General features: G+C 46.0%; 2 protein-coding genes across 2 annotated transcripts in view; both read right to left on the reverse strand.

The window, feature by feature from the left end:
- Positions 1-19: 19 nt before the first annotated feature.
- LOC118287383 (potassium channel subfamily K member 1) lies at positions 20-4,798 on the reverse strand. The gene is made up of 3 exons (XM_035612502.2): positions 4,262-4,798; positions 2,234-2,638; positions 20-1,361 (listed from the first exon to the last, which is right to left on the reverse strand). Exons 1-3 carry the CDS (start codon positions 4,611-4,613, stop codon positions 1,057-1,059), a joined length of 1,062 nt encoding a protein of 353 aa, XP_035468395.2. The 5' UTR covers positions 4,614-4,798; the 3' UTR covers positions 20-1,056.
- Positions 4,799-5,169: 371 nt separating this feature from the next.
- LOC118287381 (thrombospondin-2-like) overlaps positions 5,170-14,194 on the reverse strand; it is a 10,653-nt gene continuing 1,628 nt past the window's right edge. The window contains exons 5-21 of the mRNA XM_035612495.2: positions 12,722-12,815; positions 12,478-12,642; positions 12,061-12,237; positions 11,806-11,979; positions 11,370-11,500; positions 11,056-11,190; positions 10,749-10,967; positions 10,520-10,627; positions 10,268-10,427; positions 9,879-9,997; positions 9,518-9,752; positions 9,069-9,296; positions 8,852-8,982; positions 8,445-8,585; positions 8,166-8,263; positions 6,434-6,573; positions 5,170-6,000 (exon numbers count right to left, since the gene is read on the reverse strand). Of these exons, the coding sequence (XP_035468388.2) occupies positions 5,993-6,000; positions 6,434-6,573; positions 8,166-8,263; positions 8,445-8,585; positions 8,852-8,982; positions 9,069-9,296; positions 9,518-9,752; positions 9,879-9,997; positions 10,268-10,427; positions 10,520-10,627; positions 10,749-10,967; positions 11,056-11,190; positions 11,370-11,500; positions 11,806-11,979; positions 12,061-12,237; positions 12,478-12,642; positions 12,722-12,815 (2,463 nt within the window). The 3' untranslated portion in view covers positions 5,170-5,992. The remainder of the gene's footprint in view (positions 6,001-6,433; positions 6,574-8,165; positions 8,264-8,444; positions 8,586-8,851; positions 8,983-9,068; positions 9,297-9,517; positions 9,753-9,878; positions 9,998-10,267; positions 10,428-10,519; positions 10,628-10,748; positions 10,968-11,055; positions 11,191-11,369; positions 11,501-11,805; positions 11,980-12,060; positions 12,238-12,477; positions 12,643-12,721; positions 12,816-14,194) is intronic.

The raw sequence follows: 14,194 nt of genomic DNA on the forward strand, positions 1-14,194 counted from the left end.
TCAATTGTGTAATGTTTAGTGTTGTATGATTTATTTGCACTTCATTCCGGAAAAAATTACAAAGTTCTGCTCTTGATTAAAACCCATAAAATACAACATTACGATGAAAGCAGCAGCAACTCGATGGACGACTAGTCACATCCCTCTCATTCCTGTGATTTTTAGCTGTTTTGCAGCTGAAATTTTGAAAAAATTGACAGGCATAAAACATCCGTCACCGTATACTTTACATTCAGTTTAGCACTCAGGTAAACGGAGACAGCTTTGACAAAATATATGGATATTAAAAACTTCTTTGTTCTACATCATGCTCTCACAGCCTCACTTGTCACAGTGACATATCCTTGCACCTTAATCATAAGCCTGTTTTGCATATAACACGAAAGTGCTGCCCTCTAGTGGTCGGGGGCGGGGGGGCATACTGCAGTAGAAGTACCACAATGACTTTGTATACATGCCATCAGGAGCAGAAGAGCACTCATTACCTGTGAGCAACCAGAAGGAAAGCACATTGACATTATTGGATCTTTAATTTTGAGTTCATCCGTATAATGTACAATAGGCAAAGTGATTGTGTGCTATGTCTGCAAAGAAGGCAAATTCCCCTATGCAAATACCATCATAGATTATACAATGTGCTGGAAGGGAGTGTGAAATCCTCCGGAGCGAACTGCGCTACGTTGGAATTATAGCTTCACGGCTTTGGCAGGAAGTGGAAACTCGCTGGGGTTTCCCTCCGTTCGAGGGCCCAGCCCTTCCTCTGTGTCACGGAGCTAACCCTTATCTGCGGGGAATGGAGCGACAGGGGGGAATAAGAAAACAACGCCATCCTGATTATCTGTGGGTGGTTCCTGCTGTTGCACAAATGCCTGTTGATCTTGGCAACGGCAGAAGGCAATCACTTTAAATGCGATTAAATGACGCAGCTTAGATGGAGATATATACACACGCAGGCAGGGTCAGAGTGCTTATACGCATGTTTAAGACAGAGGTCAGTGCCAGCATGTCCTGAGCAAATGTTCCAGTCCCTTTAAAACAATGTGTGGTGACAATCTGTCATCTCAGTTTTCTGTTAACAGCTGATCCAGATACTGGGGTGTAAGGCGCCGACTTGCTGTATTGGCGTAAGGATGCGGCCTGCTCTGACACAGATGGGATGACTGGTAGGTTATCGGTCACATGATCTGGCACATCGGTCAGCTGGTCCCTCCTCTCTTCCGGGTCGATGATGTTGGTGGTCTCAGAGTCCAGCTCCCGGGCCTTTTCTTGGTAGAACCTCTGTCGGAGGCGTCTCATCTGGGGGAGCTCGCAGCACGTCTCCAGCACCACCAGGGCACACACCAAGCCCAGCAGCAAGTAGGCTGTGGGAGAGCAAGCGCACACACACACACACACACACACACACACACATAATGGCAGCATTAAGGAACAATGACCAATAGAGTGTGACTGATAAGATCATACCAAGGTTTGGTCTATAAATAATGGGCGTGGTGGCTAACAGCCATGGCTTTGTTTAAACTTGTCAATCAAAGAAGCAAAAAATGTTAAATGGTAAAAAAAAAAAGAAGAAAAACAGCATGAACTGGCATTGAACATATTTTGCATGTTCAACGAAAAGTCTGTACTCAAGTTTACAATTTTTTTATGGTATTTACGTTGTGGCATTTAAAAGGATCACACGGTCCTCCACAGTGGCTCCTCTTGTGGCGGTTCATACGCACCAGGCAGATAAATGTATTTTTCTGACCCGTTACTCCTTTAGGCCGCAAAACGCTCGACTCTATAATCACGGTGGTTGCGTCAGATTAAATGACCAACATGCCCATTGTGACGCTGCCATTAAATTTCTGGTGGATTGCACAGAACCTAAGAATGCGCAGTGTCCAGTTGTTTTGTACGCACACTTCTTGAAAAAGCTGCAGGCCGCGATACCAACAAGTGCCGAAACAATTGGCCCTTTTTCTCGAACGGGCATGTTATGAGCGCACACTGCACTAGTGTAGACAATGCTTTGCCTTGAGGGATCAAAAAGAAGCTTGGTTGGGATTCACTGTTCTACAGAAAGAGACAATTCACTGATTGGTCGGTCTCATGAGAACCCCTTTGAGAAGCAGGGGGCACAATAAAACCTGCAGCAACAAGTCTGTTATCCATAATTGCTCGGGGTTTTATTTTTTGGAGATAAAAAGGCTTCCACCTGACAGCAGTGGCACTATATTCAACTACCCACCCGTAATGGTCAGCCGGTAGAGCTGTGGGTGTGGATTGGCCTCTTTACTGTGGGTCTCTCCGGGGACATAATCCCCGAGGCCAATGGTTGTCAGAGAGATGAAACAGAAGTACAGAGACTCCAGGAAGTTCCAGTCCTTCTCCAGGCCGATGAAGATCCACGCCGGGATGATGAGGAACAGCAGGGTCATGAGGAGGGCGAGGCAGGCGGCGTGGATGGCGGCGAGCTTGGACTTGGACATCGCCCACCGATGGTGGAAGTAGGACACTGGGCGTCGGGTCACCACGACCATGATCCTCTGCACCACAGCAGAGAGGAAGAAGAGGGTGAAGGGGATGCCAAAGATGGAGTAGAAGATACAGAAGGCCTTCCCTTCATCTGAGAGAGGAACGTTGTGGCCGTAACCTGAAAACACAAGCGCAGCACGGCCTTAATTATAGCGGTGACCTTCCTGCAGGGGCCACTCAACTAGATAATAAAAGAAACGACATAATAACTAGAGAGGAGGAAGGAAAGAATTCAAGAGCAGCGTGTATTTTTGTTAAACTTCTATCCAAGACTAACTGTGAACAAATAACCGACTGAATAAATAAGTGAATTTATCCATTCAGTTTTAAGCTTTCATTTATTGTCAACTTTGAGTTAATGTCATTATGACCTATGTCTGTTTACACCACAAGGTGCTGGAGGGCGAGTGGGTTCTATGAGGATTTGAATTAGTTCCTTTTAGCAGATTAAACAGTTAAAACAACCACATGGGTTAATGGAGCTCCAGGGGCTTGAATTCTCATTAAAAGCACAATCATTCCACCCACAAAATTAATTTCCCAAACCTGGTTCTATCTACCGATCATGAGGTGGTGCAACAACTAGATGCTGACAAGATGTTCTTAAAGTCAATGTAAACTTTTGTTAACCGCTGAAGGATTAGACCAATCATTTGGTAGACCAATCATTTGGTCTAATCCTCATCATTTTCATAATGAACAAAATGCATGCACAGTAACAGTTTACAGGGTTTGTACGCAGCAACTAATGACTCAATAACTTATTAATTCTTTATAAAGCAACTTACGTAAGAGAGACAAGAGACGTTAATGAGAACAATTTTTTGGGTTAGGTACCTCTGGCAGGTTTTTATCCACCACCAGGACACCTCTCCTTTTAGCTCTTTAAAGTAAAGAATAATGGTTTTCCATCACGTGGCCATGATGACAATGGAACTGGTTTTGCTGCACTTGCTCCTCCAGATCATCCGGGCTTTTAGAGATGGCAAATCTTTCAACAGTGATGATGGACAAAGTCCACAGTCTCATGCAAAAGGTTCGTTTTTTTTCACAACCTAACCCAACCTACAAATAATTAGAGTATTAATAAAATATTTATTAAAATCCAAGTGCCTTTAACTGTTTACTTCCCTCAAAGGTTTGGCCTCAACTGAATGGTTTACACATTAATCTCCTGATGCTGACCTTGATTTGGAGTTCAAGATAGATGAACATAACTCATGAACAGGAGTTTGTGACATCACGAACTCTCTGGGGACAGTAGTGATTCAATAATGCAACTCACACCGATGTAGTGTGACATTTTGAAACATCTAGTGCACATGCACTTATACGAAGGCGTGAAGTATGGGAGAAGTCTTTTTGTCAAGTGGTTAAACTTTTCAAATGAAAAAAAAAAAAATTCCTTTCAGATTCTGGAGCTTTACAGCAACGATTGTATGAAATCATTTATTTAACTTCTTTTTCTGTCGAAAAAAATGTGATATTTCAAAGAATGTTGGGCTTTTCACATTGGTGATTAACCATAAAGTAATTTGTGACAACGCAAAAAACACCTCGTAAAAGTTCTCTTCACAAACAAAAAAGTTTCCAATTGAACACTTTTAAGTCCATGGAGACGTATATCTCACTGCAAGCTTTTCACAACTCTAACTTCAGCCTCTTGCGTTCGAACCCCTGCAGTGTCCCGGGCCCCCCGGCCCTCCGGCCCCCCCGGGCCCCCCGGCCCCCCGGGCCTCACCTGTTGTGGTCAGCACGGTGCTGGTGAAGAACAGGGACGACACGAAGTCCCAGTTGCGGTCGCTGTCGTTGCCCAGCACGGAGACGCCATAGTTGCTGGCCTCGAGCGCGCGGGCCAGCAGCTCCTCCAGGCGCGCGTCGGACACGCAGGTGTTGTTGGCCAGGAAGTCCCGCCGGGCCGCCTGCAGCTCCCGCCGGAGCTCGTACTCGTAGGGCAGCTCGATGGCGGAGAAGATCGCGGCGCCGACTGCCAGGTAGAGGACGTAGCCGGCGACCAGCAGCGCGAAGTTCACCGCGGAGTGATGTCGCTCCACGAACCGGGCGCACCGGCCGCCAGTGCAGCAGCGCGTCATCCCTCCTGCGTCCACCGACGGGTGGATGGCACCTGCTCCTCTTTTTACTCTGGTTCAGTCTGGTCGAGTCTTTTCTCTCTCTACCCGGTGGATGGACTCGTCTTCCTCATTCTTCATGTACTGTAGCCTGCCGTAGGGAAAAAAACCGGGTAGTGACGTCGGTCATTCACCGCGCCAGGTGTGTGTGTGTGTGTGTCCGCGTGTGTGTGTATGTGTGTGTGTGTGTGTGTATCTTTCGGACTGAGGACATTTTGGCCGGTCCTCACTCTTGACACACCTTTAAATGGCTGTTTTAGTGACAAGGTGTGTGTGTGTGTGTGTGTGTGTTAACCCAATGTCTAAGAAAAAAACACTAGTCATGGTAACTCTAGTCTAAATATGTAAAGTTCCCAAAGGTGACCTATGAAAAAGTGTGTTTGTGTGTGTGTGTGTGTGTGTGTGTGTGTGCGTGCGTGTGCGCGCGCCTTGATGCACTTCCCCCTCCAACAGGTTCAACAGGTTTTTGTGTTTTGAGTCACCACAAAGTAATTCATAATCCTCGGGGAACAGGGTCAGGTTTCTTTGGAGACACAGATTTATTGTTGTACAAACTAAACAGAGAAGGATTTTACAGGACACAAAACAGACACTGTAGATGATTTGAACTTCCTCCAGTGGTGTAAAGTAACTACAGGTACATGTACTTAAGTATTGTACTGTACTCATGTTAAAATCAGCTCCACCTTGACCAACTACAATGTTTCATCATAGGGGCTATTCTGTGTGATTAGCACTTAAAGTGAAATCTGTTGACAGAATACTTTTATCAAACAACATTTTAAAATGAAGGTTTTTAAATTGTCATGATGTATTTGTATTTTTGTCAAGGTAAATTATATAACACTGAATTTACAACCTCAAATGGTTGGTTTCTTCTTTCCCATAGGGGATTTGTAATTATCACTTCCACCACTAGAAGGCGCTACAGACCACATTTACACCATCATACTGTTCTGGCGTCATCAGAAAAGAAAAGGGGGGAAAAACAATTGGATTTAAAAAAAAAAGAAAGTATTTTATTGATAAGTTACCAGACATCTAATGGACTTATTCCATCATCAGTTTATCCTCACGTCTCTTCCTTTCATAGTGGGTATCTGGCAATAAATAATTATTTACAACACAAGGAAAAGCGCAAGTGAAAAGCAATAAGACGTTGTTGTCTTTAGAGATGCTTCTACAGTAACATACAGCAAATGAGACAGTCGGAAATTATTACTGATGCATAAAAAGCTAATAGATGATGGTCACTGACTGATGTGCCGACGTTGTGTTGTATGAGTTGTAATAATCTCTGCTGGGTAGTTGTGGAGTTTCCTGAATATCCCGGCAAAAATTATTCAGTTATCTGAAGGGGGGAAAAACAGATTACATATGGGCAGTAGAAGACATAATAGTGAGAGCAGTGATGGAAAGTAACTATTTACGTTTAATCAAGTACTTTACTATTGTGCAATTTTGAGATACTTGTATTTTACTTGTGAATTTCAATTCCCTTACAAGTTCTAATCCAGTTACAGGTAATAATTGTAGTTTTTAATCCACATTTATTTGACGGCTATAATATAAAAACAGACCGAATAAACTACAATGCAGTGTAAGAAAATCAAATCAAATTAGTCAAATAATCTCAGTAGTCAAATAAATCATCAATAAATAATCCCATGTTTACTTTTAGTATTGTAAGCGCTGAACTTTTGCTCAGAACAAAGTAAAAGGATCCGAGTACTTTCTTCCACCACCGATCACTAGACGGCACAAGTGTTTTGACATGCCCTCACCTCTGCACTCATATCTGAGGTCTGAGAAGAGGACGTGTTCCTGAGAGAAGACAAACAGTCCCAGTCGGCCTCCAGCCAGGGTGTGGTCGTACACCGCCCCCGAGTCGGTCATGATCTCCCTGCCCTCGTACACCACCACCCTGAAGAGGGGAAACACCGCACAGTCAACACTGATCAATGGGAGACATTTGTATTCCATGATACGGGCCAGCTACAACTGCAAGTACCGCGCAGAAGACTCAAAAAAAGAATAAACATCTTTATTTAGTCGCAGGACCCCATTCAAGGTCATAGTCTGAAGGGCCATGACGTGTGCACAAAGGAGAAGTGTGCCTTCAAGGATTTGCATGTAAATCTTTGCATGTTAAACCAGGACCTCTTTCCCAAACCAGACCAAGTTGTTCAGTTGCTTAAACTCAACCAAACGGAGGACATGACGTCAACTGGAGATATATTTAAAGCAGGTATAATTTAATATTGTAGCACCCATGGAAACACATCAATGTGTGTCCTTCACAATCAAAGGGCTTCTTTTCAGTCTCACATCCGAGAAGCGTGCTGTTGTACAGTTATTCCACAATAGAATTGTACCAGCACATACAGCCAATGCATGCATCTTGGGTACAACTGGACCGGGCACGTAGCCGCGGGGTTTTTTTCTCATTCCCCTCCCTTTTTCTCTCTCAGCTTGAAAACAGAAATGCAGCGCTGATGTGATTCTCTAAATCCGCACATACACAGCACAGAGCACAGAGAACCTACTGCTCGGAGGCAAGCGGGAGATGCAACTAAGCAGAAGTAGATGTGGCAGGTCGGGGTGAACTGGGCACAACAAAGGGAGTGAATCACACTGTTATCATAAAATAACTCTCTGAGATTGATGATATCCTCGAGTAGGAGGACATCTGGGGGTGAATTGTTCCTTCAAGGGTGATACTGAATGTGATTTTCACAGAGGGAAGAAGTTACTCAGCAGATTGTTGCCCCACTGAAACCCACAAAACCGGAGCTGGTATTGACTGCGGACCAAATATGTGATTTATAGAAACACGCCATGTTCTTTCCCCCATTATGTACAAACTACATTTGCTTGGTGGTTGTTAGGTTTACTTTAGAAATTTTGAGTTGTTTTTTTTAAATGTTCTCGTTTTTTACATTTGATTCAACAATGTGTATTTTGTTAAATGAATCGCAGACACTTGCAGTAAAACCCGCTTAGAATGGATCATCTCTTGTCTGTGTATCGTCTTTGAAGTAACATACTGTAGTTTCACATGTTACCTGTTGTAAACGCAGATTTTTTTCTGAAAAGAAAAATCTCAGCAAAACAATAAATACACACACGATGCTCACAGAGCTCAAGTGAATCTGAAGTGTCTGCAAGTCAACATCTCACAGAAATGGATGGGACTCAGTGACTGAAACAATCTCAAAACAACGCAGCATATTTTGGCAAATGATGTGTAGAAAATGGGCTAAAAACAATGGTATGGTCCTTGGTCAAGCCAGCCCAATAACATTGAACCAGAACACTTGAACTGAAAAATTAAAAGGTTATTGCAAAGTTGAAATACAGTTTGTCCACTGAAAAAATCTTTTGCTTCTAAATATTGTGGATATTCAAGACTCTTGCTTGAATAAGTACAACCAGTGCTGATCATCCAGTGATAAACCTGACAGCCCCTTCTGTATGATGACGTTACTGTACTGTGCATGATGACTGTCTTTGTACCTGATGAACCCGGTCTTGGGTCTGTGGATTAGGTGCATGCGGTAGGCTGTGAAGTCCCTCCAGCCGGTTTTATTGGGGTCATGCCACAGTGTTCTGACCTGAAACGGACACACGCAGACGTCAGCAATATTGTATTCAAATATCTGATCTTTACTGCGTCAGTCCAGCAAAGGGCGGTGTGTCCAGGGTCATTTCAGGAAAGCTTTGCCTGTTCAAAACAAGAGAACATTAGTGTGGTTTAGGACAAGCCGAATATACTGTGGAGTGACAGATTCATGCCTGGTGTCTGGTGTTCCTGGTGTGCCAGAGGGCATTGCGTAGATACTCCCCTGGTCCCGTGGTGGAGTTGACAAGTTTAATGGAGACGCCCGCAGTGCCGAAAGCTTTAAAAGGCTTTTTCTCCCAGTAGGCCTGCGACACCTGCTCCCACAGAAAGAAAGAACGTGGAGGATGAAGGAGTGAGACGGTTAAGTCGATGCAAAGAGTGATGTGCTTGTACATTTCTATTTTTATGTCAGAACTTGTTACATAAAACTTGAAATACTAAGGAGGATCTGCTCAAGGAGATGTCTAAAGATGTACATAACTTGACTGAAACCTTATAATTAAAGGGGCAATTTAAATGAAATGTCTATCATTAGCATCATTGACGCCAATAGGGGTTCAAGCCAGCGTTCAAGCCTCACCTGTTTCCACATGACAACGTAGAAGCGTTGACTGGACTGGTAGGCGAACACAATGCCGGCGTAGTCGTCATCCCGATCGGTGTTCACGTAAAACGTGACACTGAAGTCCACTGCGCCGAACTTGTCGTATCCTGTTTGGGGCAAGGGGACGTTCGTGTTACAAGACCCCGTAATTATACCTGCAATGGATCTCCCCTGCAATCCCAAACAATCTGACCTAGAGCGATGCCCGGGTCCGAGTTGGCCGTCTGCATCAGCTCTCTACCCTGGCTGCGGATCACCCAGAGGGGGTCGGACTGCGTTGTGCCTTTGGGGTCCAACAGAACAACCTGAAACCTCCGGAAGTCTGTCGACCTGATGTCCTGGTTCAGTGGACACGGATCCAGCGCATCTGGGACACTGTCGTTGTCAAAGTCGTCAAAACAGGCTTCTCCACTGCCGTCAGCTGAGAGAGAGAGAGCAGCAGAGAGAGGGAGGGTAGTCAGGACCGGATGGGAAAACATGCACATGTGCCGGGAAAGTCCCGTACGATGGTGGATCACATGAACAATCTTTTTGAGGCTGATTAATCACATTATATCGCAGATACATTAAGCAACTGGCGTTTGAGTGACACCTTTCATTTGTTTGATTTGAGGTTTGAAGACCGTCCAAAGCAACACTGACCGTCAGAGTCCAGCTGGTCCCTGTTGGGCACCAGCCGGCAGTTGTCCCGGTCGTCGGGGATGCCGTCGTTGTCGTCGTCGTGGTCACAGGCATCCCCCCTCCCGTCCTGATCGTGGTCGGCCTGATTGCTGTTGGCAATGTAGGGACAGTTGTCCAGAGAGTTCTGGTGGCCGTCCTCATCAATGTCCTCGTTGTCGTCGCACATGTCCCCCACCAGGTCACTGTCGGAGTCCATCTGCAGACACACACAGTTCACAGTTCACACTCTCAAAGCTTAGACGCAGTACATGTGTGCTTTTTAAGCATTGTGTGTTTTTACGTGTGTGTGTGTGTGTGTGTGTGTGTGTGTGTTTGCTGGGACCTGCAGTGGGTTGTGTAGAAGGGGACAGTTGTCACACTGGTCTCCGACACCGTCCAGGTCAGTGTCCCTCTGGTCAGTGTTGTAGACTAAGGGACAGTTGTCGCGGTCATTCAGGACCTCTGGAGTAAGAGGGACACCAACCAACCAATATAAATCTCACTGGGTAAATGTAACTGAATCCATATTTAAAAGAATAGCATAGCAGCGGGCTGAAACCACTTTTATTGAGGTCGCAATTTATGGTCGCTAAATTGCTCCAAGTCTAAGGGGAACAAGGGGGAAGCATTTAGGTATTTTAGAGGGAAACGAGAAATTAAATGATACAGTAAGTGTTCGCTGGATATAAGCAAGTGACGTGATCCAGGTATGGTTTAGTGAGCAGCTCCTACCATCTCCATCTATGTCAATGCTGCAGGCGTCTCCCTCGCCGTTGTCATCGGTGTCCGTCTGCAGTGGGTTGTTATCAAACGGACAGTTGTCACAGCTGTCCCCGACCCCGTCTCTGTCAGAGTCATACTGACGCGGGTTGTACACCAGCGGGCAATTGTCCTACACACACACACACACACACACACAAGGGATGTGAATATACTGAACATCTATTTTCAGACATCGGAGTCACCCTCAGCCACAAACCCCACCCTCTCGTCCATGATGTCGTCGTTGTCGTCGTCGGGATCGCAGGCGTCCCCCCGTCCGTCCTTGTCCAGGTCTTCCTGTCCAGAGTTTGGGAGCGCGGGGCAGTTGTCCTGCGGCCAATCAGATCTCAGTTCAGTGGAATCACAGCCAACCAGGACACAGCTCCGCCTGAGCCTTGAAAAGATGAAAACCTTTCCTGACGTTTTTGGTGTTTGCCGGAGTGTTCTGTACCTTCTGACAGTGATAGGTCGCGTTCTGCTTGCAGGGCAATCCGTTGTTGGGCCAGCCGTCCAGGTCAGAGTCTTCACCGCACAAAGAGCCGTCACCGGCAAACCCGACGGCGCACACACACTTGAACAACACCTCGGATGCCAGGCCCAGGTACAAACACTCGGCATACTTGTGGCAGGTGTGTGTGTTGTCTTTGCAAGGGTTGTACGGCTCACACACCTACAACAAATGCCAGCATCTGAGAATAGGCAGGTGGCTCATTGTTTTTTGAAGAATGCATAAAAGGCCCAAAGGATAAAACACATGCCTGCCTGATTTTACGGGCTTCCTGCAGTCCGAGGCCATATGGCTGTGTGCCTTTATACCGAGGAGGACAGGGCAGACAGTAGAACCCAGGGTCTGTGTTTACACACTCTGTGACACACACGCCCTCCACCTCACACTGAAGAGATAGAGGGATTAACCGTGTTCAGCATATCAAATATGAACTGCGGTCGAACATTCTTGCGAGATACCCGGCGTGTCAGATGAGGCGATCACGGCGCCTTGACTTATACAAATGGAGGTTGAACGTTGGCCACGACACACTCTCCCTCACCGGCTGCATCTTTTGTAACTTGCCTCATTTTCATCTTCACAGTGAGTGCCGTTGCCGTTTAAGCCCGAGGGACAGCGTCCACATTCCCACGATCCGTCGCTCAGTGATGTGCACGCCACACCGGGAAAGCATGGATTCGACAGCAAACACGTGTCTGAAGACAGACATGCACCCATTTGCATTCAAATTAACACAAAGCAAATAATCCAAGATTGGGGATAAAACGGAAATTCACATTTGAATCATTTATTCTGCCCCACACTCCAATATTTGAATGGAGGCAGAATAAACAAAGTAGGGTATTGTTTGTAATCCTCTGTTGCTTGGAAATAAGTTTCCTCCAATCAGGTCTATGAATGGTTGTGAAGCATGGCCAATTCCTAGAATAAAATCTGCGTGCACAGTTATCATGTACCTATCGCATGAGGTTTGTGGACATGGTGGACAAGTTTACTGTACCTATAGGACATGGCTGTTTGTTACAAGCTTCGTAGTCCACAGCCTCTCCAGCACAAGGCTTCCCATCATTCTGAGGGGCCGGGTTCAAACACAGTCTCTGGCGACTTGAGAGGCCTCCTCCACAAGACTCTGAGCACAGGGACCATTCAGTCCAGGACGTCCAGCCTCCAGCGACTACACAGAAAAAACCCGTGTAATTTACCACAGTGCTCATGTGCACAGTCCGTGTGTGTGCATGTGTGCCCCTGTACTCACTGGGGCAGAGTTTGTTGTTGCAAGGCTGTGTGTCCCTGGCGCCGCCGGGGCACCCTCGGCCCCCCTTCTGTGGCGGGGGGTTGTTGCACAGACGTACCCGTGTAATGTTTCCCTCTCCGCATGTGGTTGTGCACACAGACCAAGGAGACCAAAGGCCCCAGGTCCCGTCAGCTCGCTCTAGACATGAAACATGTGCATAGAGTCCAATTTTTTTCACAGTAGTAGCCTGGAAAATTCAAGAATTCAACAGCGACCACCACCACAGCTCTCTACATGTTCAGACATTAAGCAACATGCCTTACATAGAAAGTTCCATATTTCTGCTCTTCTGGGAACATTCGCTCACAACCATTTAAAAAAAACCGATGAAATGGGTCAAGACATGTGACAGATCACACGTGCAGAGTGATGTCCTACCCTTGCGGTCACACTTCATCAGCATGCAGCTGCGGGTTTGAACTGACGGGCCGGCGCACGGCGGCATGATGCCATTGCATGATCGGCCCCTCTGCTGCCCTCCGCGTCCACATGGGGCAGAACAGTAGGTCCACTCCGACCATGGGGACCAGCCGTCTTCGTCATCTTCACACAGACAGACACGCATGCGCTGTTGGTACGCCGTCACCGTCTCGCGATCTTAGCACTGGAAAATCAAACTTACTGAGACAGACGGGGCAGCAGCTTCCATCGATGAAGGACGGATTGATGCAGGACACAGGAGGGCACGACACCTGCTGACACAACGCCTTTCCATCCTGAATAAGGTAAAAGGAGAGGGCGGGTTGGCGGTCATGATTTAGATGTACCAATATTCGTCATACCATGCTATTTGAACCAGATGTATCTGTTAGATGCCAGTCCTTGCAGGGGAATGGTATGACTCATGGGTTTGGTTATTCCCCTCAATCCATCTATGACAAAACTAATGATATTTTATAAAGAGAAACAGACTCCGAGTCTGTGGAAACATTTGAAAAGGAATCGATTGACATGTTGGGAATCATGTTTATTCGCTTTTCTTGTCGAGAATTAAACCAGAAGATTGAAGCAACTCTCACATCTGTCAGTTAAATGAGAAGCCAAGAAACCATTAGCGTAGCATTAGGACTTGAAGCAGGCTGAAATGACTTGAATGGCCCCGTCCAACTGAGGTCACTGCTCCCAACCATGAAATAGTCTGGCACATCATGTCCCATAAACACACAAGTTGTTCCTCAAGGTTTTTGCATGGATTAAACAAACATAATACAGTATAATATGCACTTTAGATTTTTTTTTTTTACTTGGACAGAGACAGATGAGGTGTTTTCCTTTGGTTTTAGTCTTTATGAAAAGTTAAACTAACCATCTCCTTCTCATCACCTCTGAAGCTCATGCTCATTAAAATACAGCGCGCCAGACTATTCCTTGGACGGAGCAGCGGCTTTCTGCATTTGGTGGTTTGTTTTTACCTTTGAACAGAGCCAGGACAGCTGAATCCTCCTCTTTCCAGACTTTATACATGGAGCGTGACAGCTCAGAATTGGAGGGACTTGAAATGAACCAGACCAAACCAGCAAGTAGGTCAAAACAGGTTGGAAAAAAACAGGTAAGCAAAGGCTGGAGAGCTACAGCAAGGAAGGCACAAAGGACAATCCGCCAGAGTGTTGGCGGGAAAACACTGGTACATATACAAAAACAGCTGAGTCGGTTGGCACATTTCTCCGAACTTTAAACGATTCCTTTAAGGTTATAGGCAGCGTCAGAGCCGCAGACTTGGGACTGAGGATTCAGACTTTTTTGTTGCACCAGGTCAAAACTGGAGACTTAAAGGTGATGGCCTTCAAGTCTCAGGTCAAGCAAAGTCATGACTCAAGTCTTAAGAGAACGAAATATCAAGTGATTCAAGTCTTACAGCAACCGGCTCAAAGTCAATAGACTCAATGGTCGCAAAGAGGAGAAAGACTTTGACCCGACTGTTGTGAGACGTGAAAACAAAAAGTAGAATGATGAGGTGAGAGTTCAAGCTAAGAGCTAAAGGATGCCTGCGGTCTGTCGTTCATCGACGACAGGCCGTCCGTTCAATCAGGGCCCTGCTCCGTGCTCTCCCTGGGTTCGCCTCGCTGCTAACGTGGTTACATCACGTTTGTTCAAC

The sequence above is a fragment of the Scophthalmus maximus genome, chromosome 16, assembly GCF_022379125.1.
Source record: "Scophthalmus maximus strain ysfricsl-2021 chromosome 16, ASM2237912v1, whole genome shotgun sequence".
Classification (NCBI taxonomy): Eukaryota; Metazoa; Chordata; class Actinopteri; order Pleuronectiformes; family Scophthalmidae; genus Scophthalmus; species Scophthalmus maximus.

Coding starts and splice junctions, on each gene's coding strand:
- LOC118287383 (XM_035612502.2), bottom strand. CDS start 4,613: ATGACGCGCTGCTGCACTGGCGGCCGGTGCGCCCGGTTCGTGGAGCGA. Junction 2,639..4,261: donor CACCGTGCTGACCACAACAG/GTGAGGCCCGGG, acceptor TTGTGTTTTCAG/GTTACGGCCACAACGTTCCT. Junction 1,362..2,233: donor CTACCGGCTGACCATTACGG/GTGGGTAGTTGA, acceptor GCTCTCCCACAG/CCTACTTGCTGCTGGGCTTG.